This window comes from Mchenga conophoros, linkage group LG20 (genome assembly GCF_057382185.1).
Source record: "Mchenga conophoros isolate Kocher_MC1m ecotype Shallow Benthic linkage group LG20, M_conophoros_male_GT1.1, whole genome shotgun sequence".
In the NCBI taxonomy this organism is placed as follows: Eukaryota; Metazoa; Chordata; class Actinopteri; order Cichliformes; family Cichlidae; genus Mchenga; species Mchenga conophoros.
The window spans coordinates 1,819,836-1,845,110 of record NC_140545.1 but is presented as its reverse complement, the minus strand read 5'-3'; the positions used below and the strand labels follow the sequence as shown (position 1 = coordinate 1,845,110).

General features: G+C 41.0%; 2 protein-coding genes across 2 annotated transcripts; both read right to left on the bottom strand.

Annotated features, from left to right (window-relative positions):
- Positions 1 to 8,340: 8,340 nt before the first annotated feature.
- On the bottom strand, positions 8,341 to 14,430 carry LOC146550007 (uncharacterized). Its single transcript, XM_085260462.1, has 7 exons — positions 14,333 to 14,430; positions 14,016 to 14,121; positions 12,256 to 12,326; positions 10,190 to 12,155; positions 9,735 to 9,893; positions 9,600 to 9,653; positions 8,341 to 9,170 (listed from the first exon to the last, which is right to left on the bottom strand). Exons 4-7 carry the CDS (start codon positions 11,925 to 11,927, stop codon positions 9,019 to 9,021), a joined length of 2,103 nt encoding a protein of 700 aa, XP_085116588.1. The 5' UTR covers positions 11,928 to 12,155; positions 12,256 to 12,326; positions 14,016 to 14,121; positions 14,333 to 14,430; the 3' UTR covers positions 8,341 to 9,018.
- Positions 14,431 to 19,191: 4,761 nt separating this feature from the next.
- LOC146550006 (histone-lysine N-methyltransferase set-1-like) lies at positions 19,192 to 22,551 on the bottom strand. The gene is made up of 5 exons (XM_085259489.1): positions 22,014 to 22,551; positions 21,200 to 21,320; positions 20,954 to 21,116; positions 20,642 to 20,834; positions 19,192 to 19,320 (listed from the first exon to the last, which is right to left on the bottom strand). The coding sequence occupies exons 1-5, from the start codon at positions 22,050 to 22,052 to the stop codon at positions 19,192 to 19,194; spliced, it is 645 nt and encodes a 214-aa protein (XP_085115615.1). The 5' UTR covers positions 22,053 to 22,551.
- Between the last annotated feature and the right edge of the window lie 2,724 nt (positions 22,552 to 25,275).

Below are 25,275 nucleotides of genomic sequence, written 5' to 3'. Positions count from 1 at the left end.
ATGTCAGTGTTCTGCCTATACAGCAATAATGACGTGCCATTTATTGCCCAACTTCACTGACTAAATATCTTCTGAAAAGCAAGAAATTGGTACATGACTTCTGGAGTAGTGGGGCCATAACAAAAAGCATGAATGCTCTTCCATGCTGTTTTTCCTAATATTCAGTTTCCTACAGAGGAGAACAACATCACTACTCCAATGCTGATACTAGTGAAAAAAGGGCAAAAAACTGCAGTTTGAGTGGGTTTCACTGTGCGATCAGAGCTGGCTGAATGTTTTGTAGACAACTAAGTTGTGCTGGTTTAAATCATCCTTTGGAATCTGTTCAGACTCTTAGAGCACTGATTCAGGTTACTCCATGGATACCTTTGCTGTTGCCTGGGGGGTCATTGAAAGCTCAGCTTTCTAATAATTCAACTCAAACAAAAAAAACAAACAAGCACCAACAATAAAATAAAATGTGGTTCGATTACAAAAATATTTCTGGATTTGTTTCGTGGAAATTAAACAGCCAGAGAATATTCATGTCCTACTGGGATAACTTAGTAAAATAGTAATGGATGTTTTAAATTAACAGAACTACTTTTATGCAGTTCCCTTAGTAAGTATTACAAACAGAACTGGCAACAACAGAGGGAAGTTGGAGTTCATCTGACAGAGGAGCAGTCAAAAGAGGCTGGCTGTTATACAGCATAAGAATAGTTTTGCTTATACGTGTCTGTGTGCCTGTGCAGGGAGGTTAACGTATAACCTTTGCTCTCCACTGAGGTAATACTTTACAAAAAGATGCGGAGCAGGTTTGGGATGTAATACAATCCATGTGGGGAAATATTACAGCTGCTGACCAGACACTTGGACTGAAATCCTAAAATATATTCGTATATAGGACAGACTGTTTCAGGCTACACCTGGCCTTTCAAGTCCTGTGAATTTTATTTAGAAAAGTTCAAAATGGAAAATCTGCCTCACCTGTTTTCCTTTTGTTGCTACAGGTACTCAGCACAGAAGTGGCCGTACCTAAAAGCAGTTATTTTAATAGCAGTACATGAGCTTGTGGTCTCAAACTAGTGATCATTTGCAAGTAAAGCAAATGTGTTAACCACTACTCCATAAGTAATTAGCATTGGAAATGGACTTTCATTTATATAGAAAAATGCATCAGCCTTACTGACCACTTAAAGCACTTTAGCATGCAAGCCACATTTGACATACATTTATACAGCACTTTATCTACTTCACAGGGGTCGATTCTGTCGATTCGAGCACCAATAAACCCAACATCCATGTGTTTGGACTGTGGGAGGAAACTCGAGCAGGCACAGGGCCGGCATGCAGATGCCCCACAGAAAGGCCCCGGCTGACCGAAAGGTTCTAACCAAGAACCTTCTTGCTGAGAGTGCTAACCACATTTTTTATTTTTTTGGCTGGCACCAAGTTTGTGCCTTAGGGACATTTAAACTTGGATAGGTTTACTTATTGTAAGACACATGCAGGCAGGTGTTTGTTCTGCAGATACTGTAAACTTCATAGACATCCCCCAATAGGCTGAGAACACTCCAGAAAAAGAAAACAGCACGAATGAAAGTGCCCAGGATATAGATTACAGGCTATTTGGGTTGCTGACAAAATGGGCTGTACTATCGCAAGCAGGAAAGCTACATTGTGCTTATTTTACAACAGCTTTATTATTTACTGCAAGCAGGCATCTGTGAGAAGTAGCCAGTGATAAGATAAAGAAGCAATGCTGCTTGTGTAGCCTGTTTTTTCCTTAACTGTCCCATTGTTTTTTGCATGAAATTTCCCATAACACATTATACAATTAACCTGAGAGCCCTGGCCAATACTTAACACATATCGTGTTTATTTTCACAAACATATTTAACTGCACAAATTTCCTATGTGATTATTGTTATTGCTGGCTGTGTGTGATACCTGGAAGTTGGCATGTTTCACTTTGTAAGATAAGATAAGATAACCTTTATTAGTCCCACACGTGGGAAATTTGTTTGTAAGACCTCTTGCAAATAAAATAAAGGTCGGCATAAGACGAACCTGCACACGCTCCAGTGTACTGGGCAGACTTTGACCACCTTTTGATGTAATTGTAAGGAATGTCATTATTATACCACAACCTGGCAGAAGAGATACAGTAAAAAAAAAAAAAAACCTAGTACAATATTTGTGATGAAAAGTTTTGATCTCAGCTGATTTTAGGCACAGTTGTTGCTTGCTCCAATCAGTGCTCTTCTTTTTTTTATTTGGGTTGAGAGGCATACTTTTTTATTTTGCATATCAAAGCCACGGTGTCTGATGTTCAGGATATAGTGAAATATTTACCTGTGATGCCTGGAAGACAGAGCTTCTTGCTTCAGCTACGCTCTGGCCTTTCCTCAACGCGTTTTGATCTCTCTGTCTGTCTTTCTTCTTCTTTCTCACTCCACATGCACTCAGGTCTTTTTCGTAGAAAGGGATATTTTATGATGTTCTCATAATATGTTTTAATTATTTTCGCCTTGCTTCTAGATCATCATGTTTCATCTGTTATTTTAATATTACAATACTACATTACCCATGAGCCACACTACTGTTGCCATGGAGATGAGGCATGAATATCAGCAGTAATGCATAATAAAACCTGCTTTGTTGTCTGCATAGACTCTATACATGAAAGATATAAATAGCTTCCAGGAATGAAAAGAGCAGAGTGCTTTAAACTTGTAACGTCCCTCAGAGGGTATCTGCTCTGCCTGATAGAAATCCATGGAAACATGACTGTTTTTAAGCAACTCCTACTGGCCTGGCAGTGACAGTGCAAGAGTCTTTGGGTACTGATTAGGATTAATTGCTAATTCTCTACACCTGACAAGGTGTGGATAAAGGCATGCCTGAGGCTGGCTCGCGACATGCTCTCTTGGCTGTAGTTTTTAGCTCAGATTACATAGTGATTTAAAATAAAATCAGTGTTTCTAAAAACTCTGAAGCTTGCAGCTTATGAACCAGGGCGTAAAAACAATGCTTGCTTGATCTCCGACCTCAGTAACCGTTTTTTCTGATTGCTATTTTCACAACTAATTAAATGCTTCATTATTTTGTGTTGTTACCATTAGAGGTAGTGATGGGCAGATGAAGCGTCATGAAGCACTGAAGCTTTTCATCCAATTGGTTCATCCCAGCGCAAAGCTTCTTGAAGCTTCATTTGCTGTAGTAGGACACCTACTGGACGTAAAAATATTAGTTGGCATCAATTTGAAGAGTGTGGCCTTTTGCACACAGCCTGTAAATGTCAACAACAAAAGGAGTGTGTAAAACATGTATATTGTAGTGATGGCAGTATACTGTGTATATTTATACTGGCAGTATGGGAAATGATCATTTGGAAATGCTTAAAATGGAAATGATCATTTACTGTGAGGTGAGGTGTGGTTGGGGTGTGGACAGTGGTTGTGCTTTTGTAACGTTGAGGTATGGACAGCTACACACTGAGGCTTTGAGGCTCAGTCCTGCCCGTTCACATTTTATTCTGTAAAAACTAAATTTTCACTGCTTTTATGGCCTTTTTAGTGGGGAGAACATAGCTAGGATTTAATGATTTAACAAATCTTTTAAATCCTTTGTCCTCCACAATGCTAAATGGCTGGGAGTCCTCAATCACCATGGTAACCAGGTCTTCATCTATTTGAGATTGTTCTCCTGAGGAAAGACAATAAAGATAAAGCACAAATATAAATATCACACACGTAACTTATAACAGTTGTATAATATTGTTATATCATTTAGTAACATTACTGCATGCTATATTATCCTGGCATTTGATGGCTCACCTGGTCTTGCTCCACAATCGGTGTTCCCCTTACTCTCATGCAAAGCTCTGTAGTGCCTAAGCATGGATGAGGTGTTGTTGTTATATCCCAGCTCCCTGGCACATAGCAAACACTTCACCTTGTACAAAAGTACAGACAAACATAAGTTTTATTGCAGCATCAGTATTATGAAAATACATCTTCTGTAGAAATTTACATACCTTGTTGGGAGGAATGAAATCAAAATGTTCCCACACAGGGGAGGACATCCTCCTCTTCTTAGCTGGCTCCATTCTCTCCTGACTTTCTCTCCTCACTCTCATAAACCTCCAAACTGTCTACAAACTCTCACTAACAACTCTCCATCAAACACCCACATTTTGAATGAAGTCTGAGGGGTTTATATCGCTGTCATAGCTCGCGGCAAAGTTCGAACCACTTCATGAACCAGTCATGTGGTACAGCCGGGCAGCGAGGCTTCGGACGTCATCATTTTCAGCTCCTCCCATAAATGAAGCAAGCCTCGATACGCGCATCGCGGAAACGCCCCCTCAATTACTCGACACAAGCTTCGAAGCCTCGATACAGAACGTCACATCACAAATTAGAGGCAAAAAGGACAATAAATTAGAATGGAGGCCAAAAGTAGCTCTTTTTTCTGTTAAACGTCACAGTTTCTGCTAAACTACAGTCACAGGATCTTCTGTCAATAAAAAACTCTGAAAATGAAGTGGTCTGCGCCTGGAATGAGGTAAACTTTTTAAATGAAAATAAGCTCTCTATCATATCGAGACTCTCTGGCTCAGAGAACCGAGGTTACAATGTAACCGTACGTTGCTGTACCTGCAATAAAACAGTAAAAAAAATGTCAGCTACTTACATTAGTTTATAACTTCACCACATAACAGCACACTGACCATTTTTTACTCGCCTCCGTAATGTTCCTCATAACTGCTTTGATTTTTTGCTTATACCAAGGCTTCTGGCTTGTAGCTAGCTTTAGCTTTAGCAACTTTGCCCTTGTTAGCTTCTATTAGGGTTGCCAACTGTCCCTTAAAATACGGAATCGTCCCGTATTTCGAAACAAAAGCACACGTCCCGTATTGAGCTAATAAGGTGATTTAAGGGTGTGATTAGGTTTGTTGGCAAATATTTCCACAACTTTTGCCGAAATGTGTCTTGCTCACTCACAATGACAAACCTGCTAACAGTCACACAACAGTGAGTGTATTTAGTGTTTGCATGAAAGCTATTGTATTGTATGTATTTGAGGCTGACCGGCCAACCACTGGTCCAGACCGAGAATGCTAAAATTCAGCCAATTGTGGTCCCTGGCTGGTCAATCAGTGGGTCTCTAATTTATACTCATGCTTGAGGTGCATCTAGTTTGCTGCAGATTACTAAAGACAGTATATTAAAGACTTAAGTGCTGATTCAACGCACTGCACTCACAAAACAAGTAAATCTCAAACCTTTACACATTTGCAAACAATTTCAAAGAAAACACAATCAACCAAATAAACCACAGAACCAATTTGACAGAAATAAAAAAAAATCCTGAATTTTTAACACCAACAGCCCTAAAATCGACTTGAAGCTTCAAGACGAGACTTCACTAATCACTTTGTGAAGCATGGTAGTTGTGTCCATCTTTACGTACAGTCCATGACTGTCACAGTTAACACACATATCCAAGTCAACCTTTCTCCAGCTAGAGTTAAAATTATATGCATGAAAATACTGTATACAGAAAGTGTCTGAAAATATCAGAATAACCCTTTCATAGTCTCTTATATACATTAACTGTTACTAGCTTATCATTTTTTTTATTATGTCTTTCTTGTTCTCCTACAAACACTCCAATTTACAATATTGCACAGTGGGAGCTTTTTAAACTGAGAAACGTAGTTTTCAGTAGAAAACCACTTATAAAAACTTCAAAACACAGTCATTTAAAAATCAGCCTTAACAGCAGTGTATGTAATAGTGAGGTCTGACTTTTTGTTGTAGAGTGCATTCAGAGAAAAGTAAGACTGATACTAATATCTCACAGTCAGACAGGTGTAAATGAGATCAGAGGCAAGGGCTAGATACTGCTGGGAATATGAGGAGCTTTATGTCCAGTAAGTAGACCAAATAACCCTTTTTAAGGATATTTCCCAACTGTTCTGTCTGCAGTTCTTTTATTTTGCAGCAATATAACAGCTTCTTTCTAAAAAGGAATCAAATTGACAGACGTGACACACTACAATCCTTGCATTTAAAGTAATAGGTTGTTTTGGTTTTGCAACAGACTTTAAACCAAAGTGAAGCTCTAACATGCCATCATTACAGTAATAAATTTGACTTAAAAAAGATCTGTATGATTGCATTATTGCCGTACATGCATTGCACTGTCATCGGCATTGTTTAAGGCACTCTGAAATGGCTTTCTTTGCTCACCAAGCTCTATTCTGTGATGTACAGACTCATTTAGTGCCTCAATGCAGCAGTCGACACTGATGGTGATGGCATGTAAAAATAGAGGTGTGAGACTAAGTGAAGATCACCGTGAGAGGAGTGAGAGAGAGGGTGGCATATTGATTTAAAAGTGTTAACTAATGAGAAACAGGCATGGCTGATGAAAGATGTACTGCAAATAGCTTGTTGTTCAATTTGCCAACATGCTTTTACTGACTGCAGGTTTTTCCCACTCATCCCACCGCAATCAACTGCCCAAAAGGACATGAATGCAGCCGCTCACACATAAATGAAGGAGCATGTGAATAATTTAGTGCTAATGAAGACATAAATAATCTCCTCATCTGCGCTGGGGGTAACTGATTAACAGGAATGGTTTGCCCCTCCACCTCCCTTCTCTCTTCTCCCTTACATCTTCAGTCTTTCTTCCTCCTCTTAGCCTCCCTTCTCCTCATCATTCCCACATTCTGTCTATCCACAGGCTGCTTTTCTCCCCGGGGCATTTGTGTGTTCCATTACTGCTCACCCTGCCCATGACAGCTACTATTAACCTTGGAGGTGTGTGTGCGTGCGCACGTGTTTTTTCTCAGAGTTTGCGTGTCTGAGAGTGCGGCAGTGCAAGCAAGACTGAGACCGTGTTAATTTGTAGCCGTGTAGACATGCATAGGTTCCTTTGTGCACGTGAGAGGGAGAGACAGATGGGTAAAACAAGAGAGTGAGACCACTTTCTTGAAGGTATGCTTTTGCATATGGTTGTGTTTTTCCACTGGTTGAGTGTGTGTATCTTTGTAAACAGGTGGGACATATTAAAACAGCCGTAGGCAATGGAATTGACTGTTGCTCTGCAAATAAGGAGGGGAGGTCATGGACAACAACTCTCATATTCACAGACCCAATGCCATACTAAATAGCTCTGCAGCTCCTCACCGTCCCTATCTCTCTGCCTTTGTTTTCTCTCTTGTTTCACAAACACATGCACACACATACGCACACAACCAGAGTATCCCCCTCTTCCTGTCTTCTCATCATGTTTCCCTTTATATATGACTCGGCTTTCTTTCCGTCTGTCTCTCTTTTTCCCTCCCTTCTCACTCTGTTCTGCCATAACTCGAGCCAACTCCCCGTAATGAAACTCTAATGGCCTGCTATTCGTTTCCGCTCTTTGCTTAGTGAGGTGATGCAGCAAGGGCTAATGGTCCTATTTTGTGTGTGCGTGTACAAGTATGCGTACATGTCCAGGACTGTAACACATATAGGGAGAGAGTGGTATCTGCAGCCTTTGGGCCTTATAACATTTCACATGCTGCTGCGGTGGCCAGGTGCTTCCCATAACTCTAAGTAATGTTTCAATGCCATCCTATTTAGAGCTATGAGGTAGATGCAAATGCAAATGTGTGTGTGTGTTTGTGTCAGAAAGAGAGAGTGGTGATCCTCGGGGAAAGCAGATAGATGGAATAATGCATGTTTTGAATATTATTACTATGCAGTATCTGGATGGAATATTGGGACGCATTCAAGCACTGATGGGACTCGGTAATGGCAGCACTGTCTGGGACTGGACGCACACACTTCTTATGAGAAGCTGACACGCATAAATGACTTAGATTAATGATGTTGCAAACGTTGAGGAATACAGGTGGTTCAATTTCTTCAAACTCTGTGTTTTCATTTCACAATCCGTCTCCATACGCCTTTACTACAGCGTACGTGTGTGATCGTATGTGTGCACACATGTATGCGGAACCTATCACATTGGTTTTGATTATCAATGATAGGCAGTGTAATGAGGTGCCATAAAATCTGATTAATTTGAAGCTGGACGAGAAACTGGTGCCAGATGCTCCCTGCCAGCTTCTCGCTCCCATTCTCCCTTTTTGCTCTCTCTCTCTCTCTCTCTCTCACACACACACACACACACACACACACACACACACATACGGGTCTATGTGGTATGGCGGGACTATACTACGTCAATCCGCCCGGTGGTGGTTTAAGTGGACTACCCTTTTGAAAGGACTTAGAGCCAAGGGAGCGAGGTTAAAGTGTTCGAAAAAATCTGAAAAAAATTTGGGTCACTTCAGACCTCATACACTCCCTATAGAAGTCTAGATACACTGATACACACCAACCAGACTCTATTGTGTTTTCTGGAGACATTGTCCACTTGACAACAATGTGTTTTATGAGGTCCAAAAAAAACAATATTGGGTCTTTAAAGGGACAATGATGTAATATGTAAATAGCTCATCATTACCATGAATACACATCTGACAGGACACAGGATTACTGGAACATCATTTTATTAGTGTTCTTGGATCTGAACATTAATTTTAACCATAAATAAAAAAAGAAATCTATGGACAAAAATGCCCACGCTTCCCACAGAAATATAAAAATATAGAAAACAGAAAAATTAAAAACATTTAAAATGAATTTTAATAGTTTAAAGGTAAATATTAAGGGGAGAAAATATGCATTTATAATTTTTTATTTTAAATATAACCCGTCAAAAAAAACCCTAAATAAATTAAATGTAAAAATTATGAAATACAAACTACTTCTGTATTTAACAAGAACTTTTTTTTCTTTAAACAGAACATCAGTGTTAACAACAATTGGCAATCTGACCAAGATGTAAAACCACAGCTCTCTAAACAGTTATTTTAGTTCATTTTTTTCTGCCTTTTTGCAGTTAATCCTCTGTTTCTTACAAAATCTCTTATGTTTTGAACTGTTCTTCCTGCCAACACCGGATCTTCTACCAATTTGCAATGACTCCATCATTTTTGGTGGCTAGTTTCCCTTCGTTTATGTGGTCTTTAAAATGCCTCATCACTGCAGCAACCTCAGCCTTGGACCACATGTTTTTGGGAGCTCTTCGGGAATTGTGGGATTGAGCAGCATTTTTCTCTGGAAGATATATAAAGTAGTAGTAGTTAAAACAAACAAAAAACCAAACAAAAAAAACAAAAAACATTTGGTGGTTAAAAGAATGGATGCTACCCTGTACTAACTTCTGAAATGTGTTGCTACCATCAATATCAAAACGAGCTAAAATTCTCTTTGAAAATTTATCAAATTTCTAAAATGAGACATTTAGTGTTCCGCTGTGAATAAAAGACTGAATAAAAAGTTGAATAAAAGTCTCTTGATGCATGCTCAATCATCCAGGTAAGTAAATCCCAAAACGTTGATTCTGTTAATCTGGACGTAGCGTTTTCAGTGGGAGAAACATTTTGTCACTCATCCAAGTGACTTTTTGCCACCACTCTGCAGTTTGCCATATGTTGCAAAGTGATGAAACAATAATAAGCTTAGAGAACCAACTGCACCCCTTACCTTCAGAGGGAGCAGCAGTCTCACTTGCTGCAGGCATTGTGAGTGGTCCTTCATCTGCTGATTACACAATTTGATTAAGTTTTAATATTTGTAACAAACATTTTATCCACAGAAACCAAGCTAGTGGTAACTTACCACAATCTACAGTGTCTTGGAGCTGCGCTGTGTTTGTGGAATCAGCTACTGCATGTACAGGCTCACTGGTGCCACACGCCAACATTGTGAGTGCTGTGTCATCATCATCTGATTCACTCTCACTGTCCTTTGTTTCAGCATCACTTAATGCAATTTCATCTGAGAAATTGTGGGAAAACCCCCCCAAAAAACCAAACAAACCCCCCAAAAACCTCACATTAACAACGAGATATGACAAAATACAGAACAAATACTGGAAATTATAGTACATAGTTTTACTATTTAAGGCCACCACTCTGCAGTTTGCCAAATGTTGCAAAGTGATGAAACAATAGACTTCAAGAACCTTAAATCATGGACATTTAACAGAATGGTCTGTGCTTTTAGGTTTTAATTCGGTTGATAAAGCATAATATTCAACTACTGCCCTAATATTTGCTCCTTTCAATACAAACCTTCTATTTTGATCTCATCCAGTGATTTCCCCTGGATCTGGGAAAGTTGTCCTTTTTCCAGTGTTAAAAGCAGTTTGGAAATCTTGGCCAGCTGTGTTGTGGGAACTGGTAATCTGTAGAATTCGCGGTGAACGCGGATATCATGACCCAGGAAATCTGCAACCTGATCAAGTTCGTTGTTTTTCAAATTAAGGACTTGTGAGAGTGTGGCAACATGTTTTCTGAGCTGTGTCGATCTTAGATACTCAGGCTGCTTTGCTCCACACTGGTGTGCATGAACACGCAAGGAGTCCATTCCTCTGTAATGACTCATTGATCGGGGTCTTGCAAAGAGGTAGATATTAGTGGCACAAATACCACAGTCAGGCCTCCTACTAACCAGTAGTGACAGAGCATCCAGCATGCTTGGTGTAAGCAGAACTGGAACATTTCTGTCCCTTTTTCCCATTATTTCTATTCTACAGAAATAGTTACAGAGTCTCTGTTCCATTTCTGAGAGCCCCATGGCAACATCTGTGTGGAGTGCTGTTTTGTCTCTTTCAAGAAAACTTTTGAGGCGCATCTTTGAAACCTCTCCAGAACGTCTTCGGTTGAACACAATGATTTGTGAGAGTGTAACTTGTGCAAGTTGGGCATAATTCTGAGCTGTGGCTTCGTTCTCCAAGCTGCAAAAGGCACTTTCTGCAGATTTTTGAAGGTAGTGATGGAGAATCCGAACATCTTCTGTAAAGGGCAATGTTGATGGCTTGTTAAACTTTGCCTCACTCAATGTGTTCAAGGCACGGTGAGACACCATCTCAGACCATTTGGAGACATACAACTTCTTGAACGCATCAGTGGACTTGATTAGGGCTTCATCCTCTGTCATGAGGGCACGACAATGGATAATGTCAGACATTTTATGCAGTGTATGTCCCAGTTTCAGCGCAAGGCTTGGAGTTTTGTATGACAGTGTCTCTTCATCAAAACCTGAAACTTTCTTTACTGCTTGCACAACTCTCTGGAAATTAGCAGGCTTAATAGCTTCTTCCATGTTATGCACTGAGAATTCTGTGCGCAGACACAACAACAAACGTCCCGCTTCACGAAGCTTCTGTCGTATATAATCATACTTTGTAGGGTCTTGTCCATGTTTATTGTAGAGGGACTGGGCAAACTGAATAACAGTAAAGTCATTTCGCACAGCTGAGGCAATCTCATCTTGTTTCATAACAGCAAGAACCTTCCAGACTCCACTTGACACCTGCGGATAACACTGAGACTCCAGAGTTAAAGCCAGGCCGAGTACTTTGGTTCTTCCAGGTTCTTTATCCGTGTCATCTTTTGGTTTGTTAGGACATCTGCGGACATGTCTCCAAAGATCCTTGCGAACATACATCCCTTGACAATAAAAGCAATGAGCAAACTTTCCCTCTACTGCTTTAATCTTGGGTCTTCTCTTCACTTTCAGTGGTCCCACTCCACCATGCAAAACTGCAGCATTATGCTTAAAATTTCCCTTATTTCTCAATTTCTCTAACAGACTTTTACGCTCGTTTGAGTCTCTAGGCAGGGAAAATGCATGCACAACATCAGGAGCCGTTTTGTGCGTTTTCAGGTGGCGGGAAATTTTAGCTTGTGGTTTGCCACAAAAATAGCAGTAATTTCTTTTACTTAAAGTCATTTTTTCTGATTCAGTTTCGCAAAGCTCACTTTTATCTTGTGGCTTGTCCTTTGTCAAGTTGTGGATTAAATTCATTGAATCTGATTGTTCATGCGCTTTGGAGATGTCATCTTGGCATAGCAGACCTTTTGATGTGCTTGGCAATAATGAGATGTCTTCATCTGAATCTTCATCATATGACTCTGAATCTGGCACATATTCTTCTTCTGATATGCTGTGGTTGCCATCATCATCGCTTGATATTTGATCCAGAACTGAATGTGGCAATCCATCCTCCCCTGAATATTCAGAAATTTCTTCTTTCTGGAATGTAAGAACAAAAGTTTTTTTAATTGATCAATACTTTAGACAGGTAAAAAATAAACTGAAAAAAAGTCAAGCCAAATATGAATGGGATACACACCTGTGTTGACTGGTGGCAATTCTGATTTGCCAATTTTGCAAGGCAAGATTTGTGCCAGACCCCTAAACAAACTGAAACACATTTTGATAGACTTAATTTAGCTTTGCAGTTCTATTTAAGTGAAGTAGTTTTTTGTCAAAGCATTGCAGTAATGTCAAATGCTGAAAAAACAAAAAAAAACAAAACTGTTCACATTAAGGATATTTTAATGACTACACATACACTGCTAATCCCCCTCCCCCCCCCAAAAAAGGACATCCCAGATGTGAATGAAGGAATTATTCTTATTAAATACTTTGTTCTTTAGGTAGTTGAGTGGCATGAAAGTGTGTAGTTGAATGTGTGTGGCCTCCAGATGCCTGTACGACTTCCCTACAATGCCTGGGCATGCTCGGGATGAGGTGGCGGATGGTCTCCTGAAGGATCTCCTCCAAGACCTGGACTAAAGCATCTGCCAACCCCTGGACAGTTTGTGGTGGATGGAGTGAGACATGATGTCCCAGATGTGCTCAATTGGATTCAGGTCTGGGGAACAGGCGGGCCAGTCCATAGCATCAATGCCTTTGTCATGGAGGAACTGCTGACATACTCCAGCCACATGAGGCCCAGTGTCGTCTCGCATTAGGTGGACCCCAGGGCCAAATGCACCAGCATGTGGTCTCACAAAGGGTCCGAGGACCTCATCTTGTTACCCAATGACAGTCAGGCTCTCTGGCAGGCACAGAAATGCCACCCCTCACCATTACTGACCCACTGCCAATATGATCATGCTGGAGGATGTTGCAGGCAGCAGAACATTCCCCACGGCATCTCCAGACTGTCACGTGCTCAGTTTGAACCTCCTTTCAGCTGTGAGGAGCATAGGGTGCCCGTGCTGAAGTTGCCAAACTTTGTGTTTTCTGGCAAATGCCAAACATCCTGCATGGTGTTGGACTGCAAGCTCAATCCCCACCTGTGGATGCTGGACCCTCAAGTCACCCTCATGAAGTCAGTTTCTGACCATTTGAGCAGACAGATGCACATTTGTGGCCTGTTTGAGGTCATTTTGCAGGGCTCCTCTTGTTCCTCCTTGCACAAAGGTGGAGGTAGCGGTCCTGCTGCTGGGTTGTTGCCCTCCTATGGCCTACTCCACATCCAGGTAGCACCTCCATGCTCTGGACACTACACTAACAGACACAGCAAACCTTCTTGCCACAGCTCACATTGATGTGCTACGCTAGATGAGCTGCACTACCTGAGCCCCTTGTGTGGGTTGTAGACTGTCTCATGCTACCACTAAAATGAAATCACCGCCAGCATTCAAAAGTGACCATAACATCAGCCAGAAAGCATAGGTGCTGAGAAGTGGTCTGTGGTCACCACCTGCAGAACCAGTCCTTTATTATGGTGAATTGACTATAATTTCCACTTGTTGTCTACTCTATTTGCAAAACAGCATGTGAAACTGGTTGTCAGTGTTACTTCCTAAGTGAACAGTTTGATTTCACAGAAGTGTGACTGACTTGGAGTAACATCGCATTGTTTAAGTGTTCCCTTTATTATTTTGAGCAGTTTATGTTATGGAATGGGGAATTGAGGACAATCCCAAGTATACCATTTTTACAAGGTCCTGCACCAATGAGGTAATACTGCATTTCTTTAATTAGACGTGACCACCCATTAATTAAAAAGGGAGCAGTGTTCATTTCAGCACGTCTTAACTTGTTGAACTCTATTAATGCTTTTTACTATACACTGTACCTATTCACTAAATGTCTCACCTTTGCACTTAAAGCCAAGCCACTTGAGGGAGGAAACCGGTCCCACACACTGAATGCACTTGTCCAAAGATGATATTGTTGTGCACACCAGACGATGATTGTGACACTGTTAGCAAAATATTGCAACATTTATTTGTTTTGGACAGTTGGAAAGGTGTGTTTTCAATTCAGTTGCAGATATCAACTAATAAACTTCGTCCATGTAAATCACATCACACCCAGGTGACTGCCAAACACAAACACACACACAGCATCCATAAAGAATGATGATAGATTAAATTATTAGTTCATTAAGTGGTACACTGGATTATATTTACCCTTTCAGGCTCTGGATGTTTCAGGTCCAGATCATTGTTTGGAAAGCTGTTTGGTTGCGGCTTTAGGCAGCTCACAGTCTTCTGAATCTGGCTGGTCTCAGTCTTCGTGTGTAACAGATAGAGAATGAAGACAAAAGAACAGTAATCTGACAGTTACTAAAAATGCATCACTCAAGAGGATGAATAGACCATTTCACTATCGGCAAATAGCGTAAGGTACACATCGTGCATGAGAAACATTCATTAAAATCTGTCCTAGGTCAATGTTACCTCTTCAAAATCTTGCACTGAAGAAGAATGCATGGCTTCTGAGCCTTGCTGAGGCATTTCTTCATCAAGATCCTGCAACAAAGAAAAGATGGCACAAAGATTAGACCAAGTGCTCTTCTTGCAACTGTACTGGGCAGTCCTGTGCTTCTGTCTTTAATTTGCATGTGTGTGTGTGTGTGTGTGTGGGGGGGCTTTCCACTCAAGAAATGTTTTCTTCTGAAAAAAATACTGGCTACAATAATTAACAACTGATTCCTTTGCAATCATCCATCCTCTTCCACTTATCCTTATCAGGATTGTGGGGTAGCAGTTTTGGGGCCTATACCAGCTACCATAGGGCAGTACAACCTGGACAGATCGCCAGTCTAACATGGAAGGACAAGCATTTGCATTCACACCAAAGGGCAGTTTTGAATCACCAGTTAACCTAACCCCATAAGCTACATCTTTGGACTGTGGGAAGAAGCCAGAGTACACAGCCAGAGAGAGCCCATGCATTACAGCAGTAAAAAGTGCCTAAAACAAGTTAAGAAGTTGTATAGTACTATCTATCTTAATGTTCAAGCCTGAGTTTCAAAAAATTTCAACATAGAAACAAAGCACATGCAGTCAGCTCTGCATGCTGTAGGTCAAACTGTCAAGACATACGAGAAGACCCCTCCTAAAACCAGAGTGATGTCACCATGAAGCAAACTTTGACGGAGTCCCCCAATAACAGTGTGGTCCTCCTAAGTCACATTTGGGTGGTTAACACACACACACACACACACACACACACACACTCAGATGTTATCCAGACTTGCACTTTGAAACAATGAAAAGGACCTACAAGCCACGGTCCATGTAAATCACATCACACCCAGGTGACTGCCAAACACACACACACACAGCATCCATAAAGAATGATGATAGATTAAATTATTAGTTCATTAAGTGGTACACTGGATTATATTTACCCTTTCAGGCTCTGGATGTTTCAGGTCCAGATCATTGTTTGGAAAGCTGTTTGGTTGCGGCTTTAGGCAGCTCACAGTCTTCTGAATCTGGCTGGTCTCAGTCTTCGTGTGTAACAGATAGAGAATGAAGACAAAAGAACAGTAATCTGACAGTTACTAAAAATGCATCACTCAAGAGGATGAATAGACCATTTCACTATCGGCAAATAGCGTAAGGTACACATCGTGCATGAGAAACATTCATTAAAATCTGTCCTAGGTCAATGTTACCTCTTCAAAATCTTGCACTGAAGAAGAATGCATGGCTTCTGAGCCTTGCTGAGGCATTTCTTCATCAAGATCCTGCAACAAAGAAAAGATGGCACAAAGATTAGACCAAGTGCTCTTCTTGCAACTGTACTGGGCAGTCCTGTGCTTCTGTCTTTAATTTGCATGTGTGTGTGTGTGTGTGGGGGGGGGGGGGCTTTCCACTCAAGAAATGTTTTCTTCTGAAAAAAATACTGGCTACAATAATTAACAACTGATTCCTTTGCAATCATCCATCCTCTTCCACTTATCCTTATCAGGATTGTGGGGTAGCAGTTTTGGGGCCTATACCAGCTACCATAGGGCAGTACAACCTGGACAGATCGCCAGTCTAACATGGAAGGACAAGCATTTGCATTCACACCAAAGGGCAGTTTTGAATCACCAGTTAACCTAACCCCATAAGCTACATCTTTGGACTGTGGGAAGAAGCCAGAGTACACAGCCAGAGAGAGCCCATGCATTACAGCAGTAAAAAGTGCCTAAAACAAGTTAAGAAGTTGTATAGTACTATCTATCTTAATGTTCAAGCCTGAGTTTCAAAAAATTTCAACATAGAAACAAAGCACATGCAGTCAGCTCTGCATGCTGTAGGTCAAACTGTCAAGACATACGAGAAGACCCCTCCTAAAACCAGAGTGATGTCACCATGAAGCAAACTTTGACGGAGTCCCCCAATAACAGTGTGGTCCTCCTAAGTCACATTTGGGTGGTTAACACACACACACACACACTCAGATGTTATCCAGACTTGCACTTTGAAACAATGAAAAGGACCTACAAGCCACGGTCCATGTAAATCACATCACACCCAGGTGACTGCCAAACACACACACACACAGCATCCATAAAGAATGATGATAGATTAAATTATTAGTTCATTAAGTGGTACACTGGATTATATTTACCCTTTCAGGCTCTGGATGTTTCAGGTCCAGATCATTGTTTGGAAAGCTGTTTGGTTGCGGCTTTAGGCAGCTCACAGTCTTCTGAATCTGGCTGGTCTCAGTCTTCGTGTGTAACAGATAGAGAATGAAGACAAAAGAACAGTAATCTGACAGTTACTAAAAATGCATCACTCAAGAGGATGAATAGACCATTTCACTATCGGCAAATAGCGTAAGGTACACATCGTGCATGAGAAACATTCATTAAAATCTGTCCTAGGTCAATGTTACCTCTTCAAAATCTTGCACTGAAGAAGAATGCATGGCTTCTGAGCCTTGCTGAGGCATTTCTTCATCAAGATCCTGCAACAAAGAAAAGATGGCACAAAGATTAGACCAAGTGCTCTTCTTGCAACTGTACTGGGCAGGCCTGTGCTTCTGTCTTTAATTTGCATGTGTGTGTGTGTGTGTGTGGGGGGGGCTTTCCACTCAAGAAATGTTTTCTTCTGAAAAAAATACTGGCTACAATAGTTAACAACTGATTCCTTTGCAATCATCCATCCTCTTCCACTTATCCTTATCAGGATTGTGGGGTAGCAGTTTTGGGGCCTATACCAGCTACCATAGGGCAGTACAACCTGGACAGATCACCAGTCTAACATGGAAGGACAAGCATTTGCATTCACACCAAAGGGCAGTTTTGAATCACCAGTTAACCTAACCCCATAAGCTACATCTTTGGACTGTGGGAAGAAGCCAGAGTACACAGCGAGAGAGCCCATGCACTACCAGCAGTAAAAAGTGCCTAAAACAAGTTAAGTTGTATAGTACTATCTATCTTAATGTTCAAGCCTGAGTTTCAAACCACATAGAAACAAAGCACATGTAGTCAGTTCTGCATGCTGTAGGTCAAACTGTCAAGAAATACGAGAAGACCCCTCCTAAAACCAGAGTGATGTCACCATGAAGCAAACTTTGACGGAGTCTCCCAATAACAGTGTGGTCCTCCTAAGTCACATTTGGGTGGTTAACACACACACACACACACTCAGATGTTATCCAGACTTGCACTTTGAAACAATGAAAAGGACCTACAAGCCACAGTCCATGTAAATCACATCACACCCAGGTGACTGCCAAACACAAACACACACACAGCATCCATAAAGAATGATGATAGATTAAATTATTAGTTCATTAAGTGGTACACTGGATTATATTTACCCTTTCAGGCTCTGGATGTTTCAGGTCCAGATCATTGTTTGGAAAGCTGTTTGGTTGCGGCTTTAGGCAGCTCACAGTCTTCTGAATCTGGCTGGTCTCAGTCTTCGTGTGTAACAGATAGAGAATGAAGACAAAAGAACAGTAATCTGACAGTTACTAAAAATGCATCACTCAAGAGGATGAATAAACCATTTCACTATCGGCAAATAGCGTAAGGTACACATCGTGCATGAGAAACATTCATTAAAATCTGTCCTAGGTCAATGTTACCTCTTCAAAATCTTGCACTGAAGAAGAATGCATGGCTTCTGAGCCTTGCTGAGGCATTTCTTCATCAAGATCCTGCAACAAAGAAAAGATGGCACAAAGATTAGACCAAGTGCTCTTCTTGCAACTGTACTGGGCAGTCCTGTGCTTCTGTCTTTAATTTGCATGTGTGTGTGTGTGTGTGTGTGTGTGTGTGTGGGGGGGGGGGGGGGGGGGGCTTTCCACTCAAGAAATGTTTTCTTCTGAAAAAAATACTGGCTACAATAATTAACAACTGATTCCTTTGCAATCATCCATCCTCTTCCACTTATCCTTATCAGGATTGTGGGGTAGCAGTTTTGGGGCCTATACCAGCTACCATAGGGCAGTACAACCTGGACAGATCGCCAGTCTAACATGGAAGGACAAGCATTTGCATTCACACCAAAGGGCAGTTTTGAATCACCAGTTAACCTAACCCCATAAGCTACATCTTTGGACTGTGGGAAGAAGCCAGAGTACACAGCCAGAGAGAGCCCATGCATTACAGCAGTAAAAAGTGCCTAAAACAAGTTAAGAAGTTGTATAGTACTATCTATCTTAATGTTCAAGCCTGAGTTTCAAAAAATTTCAACATAGAAACAAAGCACATGCAGTCAGCTCTGCATGCTGTAGGTCAAACTGTCAAGACATACGAGAAGACCCCTCCTAAAACCAGAGTGATGTCACCATGAAGCAAACTTTGACGGAGTCCCCCAATAACAGTGTGGTCCTCCTAAGTCACATTTGGTTGGTTAACACACACACACACACACACACACACTCAGATGTTATCCAGACTTGCACTTTGAAACAATGAAAAGGACCTACAAGCCACGGTCCATGTAAATCACATCACACCCAGGTGACTGCCAAACACACACACACACAGCATCCATAAAGAATGATGATAGATTAAATTATTAGTTCATTAAGTGGTACACTGGATTATATTTACCCTTTCAGGCTCTGGATGTTTCAGGTCCAGATCATTGTTTGGAAAGCTGTTTGGTTGCGGCTTTAGGCAGCTCACAGTCTTCTGAATCTGGCTGGTCTCCGTCTTCGTGTGTAACAGATAGAAAATGAATATACAGTGCATTTTTGAAGAGGCTTTTGAAACATTAAATAAACTGTATGAGAAAGATAAGTTTCAAGCTATTGTCTTTAAAATATTCACTGTCATGTATAGAGAATTTAAGGCCCTATGATTAAGAGACAAATAGTCAGTGTGATTTCTTTATTTTTTAAGCCATTGCTAAAGGAGTAAAACAATCACCTGTAGCAGCAACGAACTGTCACTAGGGCCCATTTATCTTCAAGGGATAAAATTTAAAATGAATCTAACTAAAGAGGCTACACAGCAAAATCTCCAGTGTTAAATTAACACTAGAGAGTGTCTATATGGGTCCACACAACACTGTTGAGTGTTGAATTAACACTTTTGACAGGGTTATATGTTTAAAAGTAACCTAGTCAGTTTTGAAGATTAACAAAGACTAACACTGAGCAGTGCTGATTTTCTAACACTGGAATATTTCTAACATTTTGAGTTATTTTCCAGTGTTAGAAAATCAGCACTGCTCAGTGTTAGCCATTGTTAATCTTCAAAACTGACTAGGTTACTTTTAAACATATAACACTGTCAAAAGTGTTAATTTAACACTCAACAGTGTTGTATTTAACACTCAGAGGTGTGGACCCTTATAGACACTCTCCAGTGTTAATTTAACACTGGAGATTTTGCTGTGTAGAATCACATTAAACATCAATCACTGTTAAAATTTAGAAACCGAAAGCCATTTTTTATTTCTGCATACCTGCTGATATTTTTTTAGTGCTTTTAGAGGGCTTTGATGTGGCAGCCATCACAATTGCCTGTTTTCCATTAGTACCTACCCCTGTTTTTCCAGTAGGTTATAGTACCATGTAGTTTTTCAGTAACTACTGCACCAAGGTTCCAAGTGATCCAAAGTGATCAGAAAATTTGACATAGACTGAATGCCACCAGGTGGCTGGTCAATGGTGTCACTCGATAAGTTATGAGTGCGCCTCCTTCGTGAAAATCCAAGCCATCATTTTTGAAACTCTGAAATGTTTGAAATAGCGACCAAAATTAACAGCGTGATCCCTGAATTGAACACTAAAGTATAGACTGAGCAGCAGGCATTTTGTCACCTTGACGTCCATGGTTGCTGTGGCATTTATATCACTGGATGCTCGGCTGCATTGCTATAGTTACCCCAGGCACAGTAGGTGATACTCAATTTCAGTGAAAAACTAGATGCCCTAAGTCACGTTAAGCCAATTTGAGTAGGTACAAATGTAAAAATGGCTTAGGGTATGCAATTTATCAGTTCCAAAAAGTACAATTGTAGAAATACCTTGCATCTCCAGAGCCAATCCGAGTCACCATAATTATAGTCTATTTCTTCGCCTGGACTTATGTCTCTGCTTGCAAATAAGCATAGATGGGGCTTTCCATTGATATTTAATATTTTCATCTTAGCACTTGGACTGATGTGGTTGTCGTTGACAAGTCTGCCTAATGACCCATCTTCTTGAGATGCATCCACACTGTGGGGTTAGGCAAAAAAGTATTAGCTTAACTAGTTAGTTAGGAAGCTTTTTTTTTTCATAAATCAAAAGCAATGTGTAATTTAATCTTAATCAAACTACACTGATATAATACGCACCACCAGAGTTTTCCATCAAACTTGAATTCAAACATGAACACCTTCAGGCTGTCATGATAAACTCTGTGTCTCCGCTCACATTCTTCTTTTGTTATGAGTTTACCTCTGTATTCCAAAAGAAAGTCTCCTTTTTGGAATGGAACAGTCGTGAAAATGCCCCGACCTGAATTGCAGAGGCATACCAAGTGAGTGACAAAAGACAAAGTGACAAACTCCAAATCTAATCCAAACTAAAGACCAACTTACCTTTGAAGGCATTTATGTAGTGGATATCAAGTCCCAGTTTGTCCCTTCCAGCAGAAACATGACAGACTGCATCCTCCCGTGGAGGAATGCGTCTCCTTCGCATGTTCTCCTGTACGATTGGCTGTATTACCAAAGCATATAAAGTATTACGATTATCGTCATCATTGTCATCATCATCAGTAGTAGCAGAACTAGCAGTAGTGTAGTTTACAGCATAAACACAGCTGACTTATTCATAGTGCTAATTTATGCCTTCTTTTAAAATGTTAAAGGCCTAGTACTCAAAATGGCGACATGTGACATTTCTGTAATGGCGACTGCAGAGAGTGATACAAGTACTGAGAAAGCTTAGGCATCAAAACTGTAAGAAGTTTTTTCTTCAGGCATATAAATAAATACACGACTAAATACACTTATACCCTTGCTTTTATTTTAGGGCTGTCAGCAGAATGACAGACATTGGACAAACTGCCCGAAATTAGCTAACAGCGACATCAGGGATTTTGACTCAGACTGCGCTGGTTTAATTGTTAATCGCGTTAGTCGCGATGTCGGCATTAACACGTTTAAGCCACAATAATGCTTTAACACCGAGTAAATCCTAACACGGGTTAGCCCGCTTTATCGCGTTGACGCGGTTAGTCGTCAGCCCTATTTTATTTACTCAATGACAAACGCTGGGGCCGTTTTACTTCTTCAAAGACTCACTAACAGTCCATAAAGCATAAATTAAACCAGTTTAATATAGGCCTGTGCACCTATAATTTCATATAGTATTAAAGTCATGGTGCATTTTACATTAAAAAAGGCTTACCTTTGTGTTTTTAATCCGTCTTCGTATTGCCGTCGACATACACTTGTTAAAGGGCACGCGCGCGAAAGTTGTGGCGCCGTTTCCTGTAGGTACCGCCTATATATATAGCCTACCAATCACAATGACTTCCGGCCGTGTGTATTGAAAATGTGTATTAAATTGCAGTACCTACACACATCCACTCTAACTCGAAACGTCGCTGTGCAATACACTGGAATACACAAAAATCAGGTGAGGGGTATAGGTGGACTTTTAAGAAAATCAGAAAATCTTTTAATTATAGTTTAATAAATGAATTTACACTACAGTTTAAGCAAATACAGGTCAAAAGATAAATAATGACCTCATAAGAAGTAGAAAAAATTATTATTTAGACACTTAAAAATGCATTTACAAGTCATGTTTTAGGGGGACACATGAATACACAGCAAAAAGTCGAAATGTCCCCGGAGCCCAGGTACAGCGCAGGTCAAATGTCAATCCATACCACATAGACGCACTCACACACACACACACACACACACACACACACACACACACACACACACACACACACACAGGGTGGTCCATTGTATATACATATCTGCGTCAGCTCTTGTGAGAGTAAATGCAACTCCATCTCTGTTACTAGATCAATACTTACTCTCATTCTCTGTCTGCACTAATTCACATTCAATCTTTGTTTGTGTGAATGAGGTAAAAACCAATGGAAAGAAAAAAAACATTGATTAGGTTTAGCTTATAGCCATTACACCCTTAGCACGCCCAATCGCGTCTGATCTCGGAAGCTAAGCAGGGTTGGGCTTGGTTAGTATTTGGATGGGAGATCTCCTGGGACTACCAGGTGCTGGAAGCTTGGGGGTGGCACGGTGGTTAGCACTGTTGCCTCACAGCAAGAAGATCCTGAGTTCAATTCCACCATCAGGCCAGGGTCTTTCTGCGTGGAGCTTGCATGTTCACCCATGTTTGTGTGGGTTCTCCCTGGGTGCTCTGGCTTCCTCCCAAAGACAGACTGGCGAACTGTCCAGGGTGTACCTCACCTCTCGCCCTAAGATAGGATAAGTGGAAGTTAAATGAAAAACTTTGAGTTGATTGAAAATTATTCCACTTAAACTGGAAACTAGGTAATTCTGTGCCAGAATTGTCAACTGGAAAGTCCCCTCAAGTTCTCTTTTCAACTTGGGAAGTCAGAGAAGTCCTACAAAGCCTTGCCTTTTGGATCCACAATGGCAGCAGTGAAATTAAAAAGTGGTAAAACTTGTAATCTTTACTATAACTGTTGTATACTTGTGACTTAAACAGAGACCACTGTCCAGGTGCTTTCTGTGAGCCTGCTGCAGTAGATAGTAGTAGGCGCAGGTAGATGCATGAACGCTCTACCATGATTTTCCAACTGCTGCTATTGTAGCATGGTCAGCTCAGGAGTGATGAGCTAAAAGAAAAACATCTTTTTGGTTGATGTATTGTGTTGGAATTTTTTTTACGTGTTCCGTTTCCCCCTCACTCTCATTTGTATGGAGAGCTCCAAATAAATAAATAAACACAACGTAGTGAAATAATCATCAAACTATGAATATTGATGATTAAAAAGAAATTTTGTGGGGCTATTGCTGCATGTCACACCCCCCCCCCCCCCCTCACTCTTCTACCTTCCAAATAAAGTAGAAATGGCTCTCTGAACCTTTCCAAGAAATCCTAAAAAATATTAATAACACCGGCAGCACCACTAGCATATAAAAGCTTCTGTTGTGGTGCTAACAGGCATTTTGCAGGCATACAAAATGTTATAGAGCAAAACATAAAGAAGAAAATGTTTCTGTAACGGTGCATGAATGTAGCTTTTTCCAGTTCTGGCAGTCAATAACAAATAAAAATGTAAATGAATTGCAAATCACAGTATTTCATCATTATATGCTCCAGAACTACATTATTAATCAGAATCAGAATCAGAAAGGGTTTTATTGCCAAATGTTGAGCGGGTTTACAACATTAGGAAATTGCTGCGGTGCTTCAGTGCAAACATACTGTCATAAATACTGTTATAAATTAAGCTTAAATAGACATGAAAATAAAAATGAGAATAAGAATTAAAAGTGCTAAGTAGATAGATAGATATATACATGATATATACATGAGTGCAGGTGGTGATCAGTGCCAAACATGGAATGATGCAGTGAACACAGCGTAGGGTCATGTGTTAGTGGTGGGAACAGTCATACGGTTATTGTTCATGTGTTCAACAGCAGAGGGGAAGAAACTGTTCTTATGGCGAGAGGTTCTGGTGCGAATGGACCGGAGCCTCCTGCCTGAGGGGAGCAGGTCAAACAGACTGTGTCCAGGGTGAGAAGGGTCAGCTGAGATCCGAGCTGCACGCCGCAGTGTCCTGGAGGTGTACAGGTCCTGCAGAGATGGGAGTCTGCAGCCAATCACCTTCTCAGCAGAGCGCACAACACGCTGCAGTCTCTGTTTGTCCCTGATAGTGGCTCCAGCGTACCACACGGTGATGGAGGAGGTGAGGATGGACTCGATGATTGCGGTGTAGAACTGCATCATCGTCCGTGTTGGCAGGTTGAATTTCTTCAGCTGCCTCAGGAAGTACATCCTCTGCTGGGCTTTCTTAATGACGGAGGTGATGGTGGGCTCCCACTTCAGGTCCTGGGTGATGGTGGTACCCAGGAAGCGGAATGAGTCCACAGAGGTGATGGGGGTGTCAGTCAGGATGATGGGGGGGAGTGGGGCTGTGTGCTTCCTGAAGTCCACAATAATCTCCACTGTCTTCTGGGCATTCAGCACCAGGTTGTTGTGGCTGCACCAGGACACCAGACGTTCAACCTCCCTCCTGTAGGCAGACTCGTCCCCGTCCGAGATGAGCCCAATAACGGTGGTGTCATCTGCGAACTTGATTAGCTTGACAGACTGGTGGGTGGAGGTGCAGCAGTTAGTGTACAGGGAGAAGAGCAGGGGAGAAAGAACACAGCCACCTATGTCTGAATGACTGAGTCTTTGTGATGAAAAGTTGTATAATGAAATACATTTCATTTCCTGTCATCTTATATGTGGTTTTGTTTTATAATGTCTTTTTCAGTCATTACATTCTGAACGCCGGAGCTTGTTTTTGTGTTTCAAAGAAATGAAAGCACATGGTTGCGAGATTTGTGTTGAGGACTGGCGCTGTCGCCCATGTCAAAATGCTCACCTTTGTAAATATCTGGGCAACACATAGGTACACATAAATTAAGGTTTGTTATTTGAATGAAGGTGG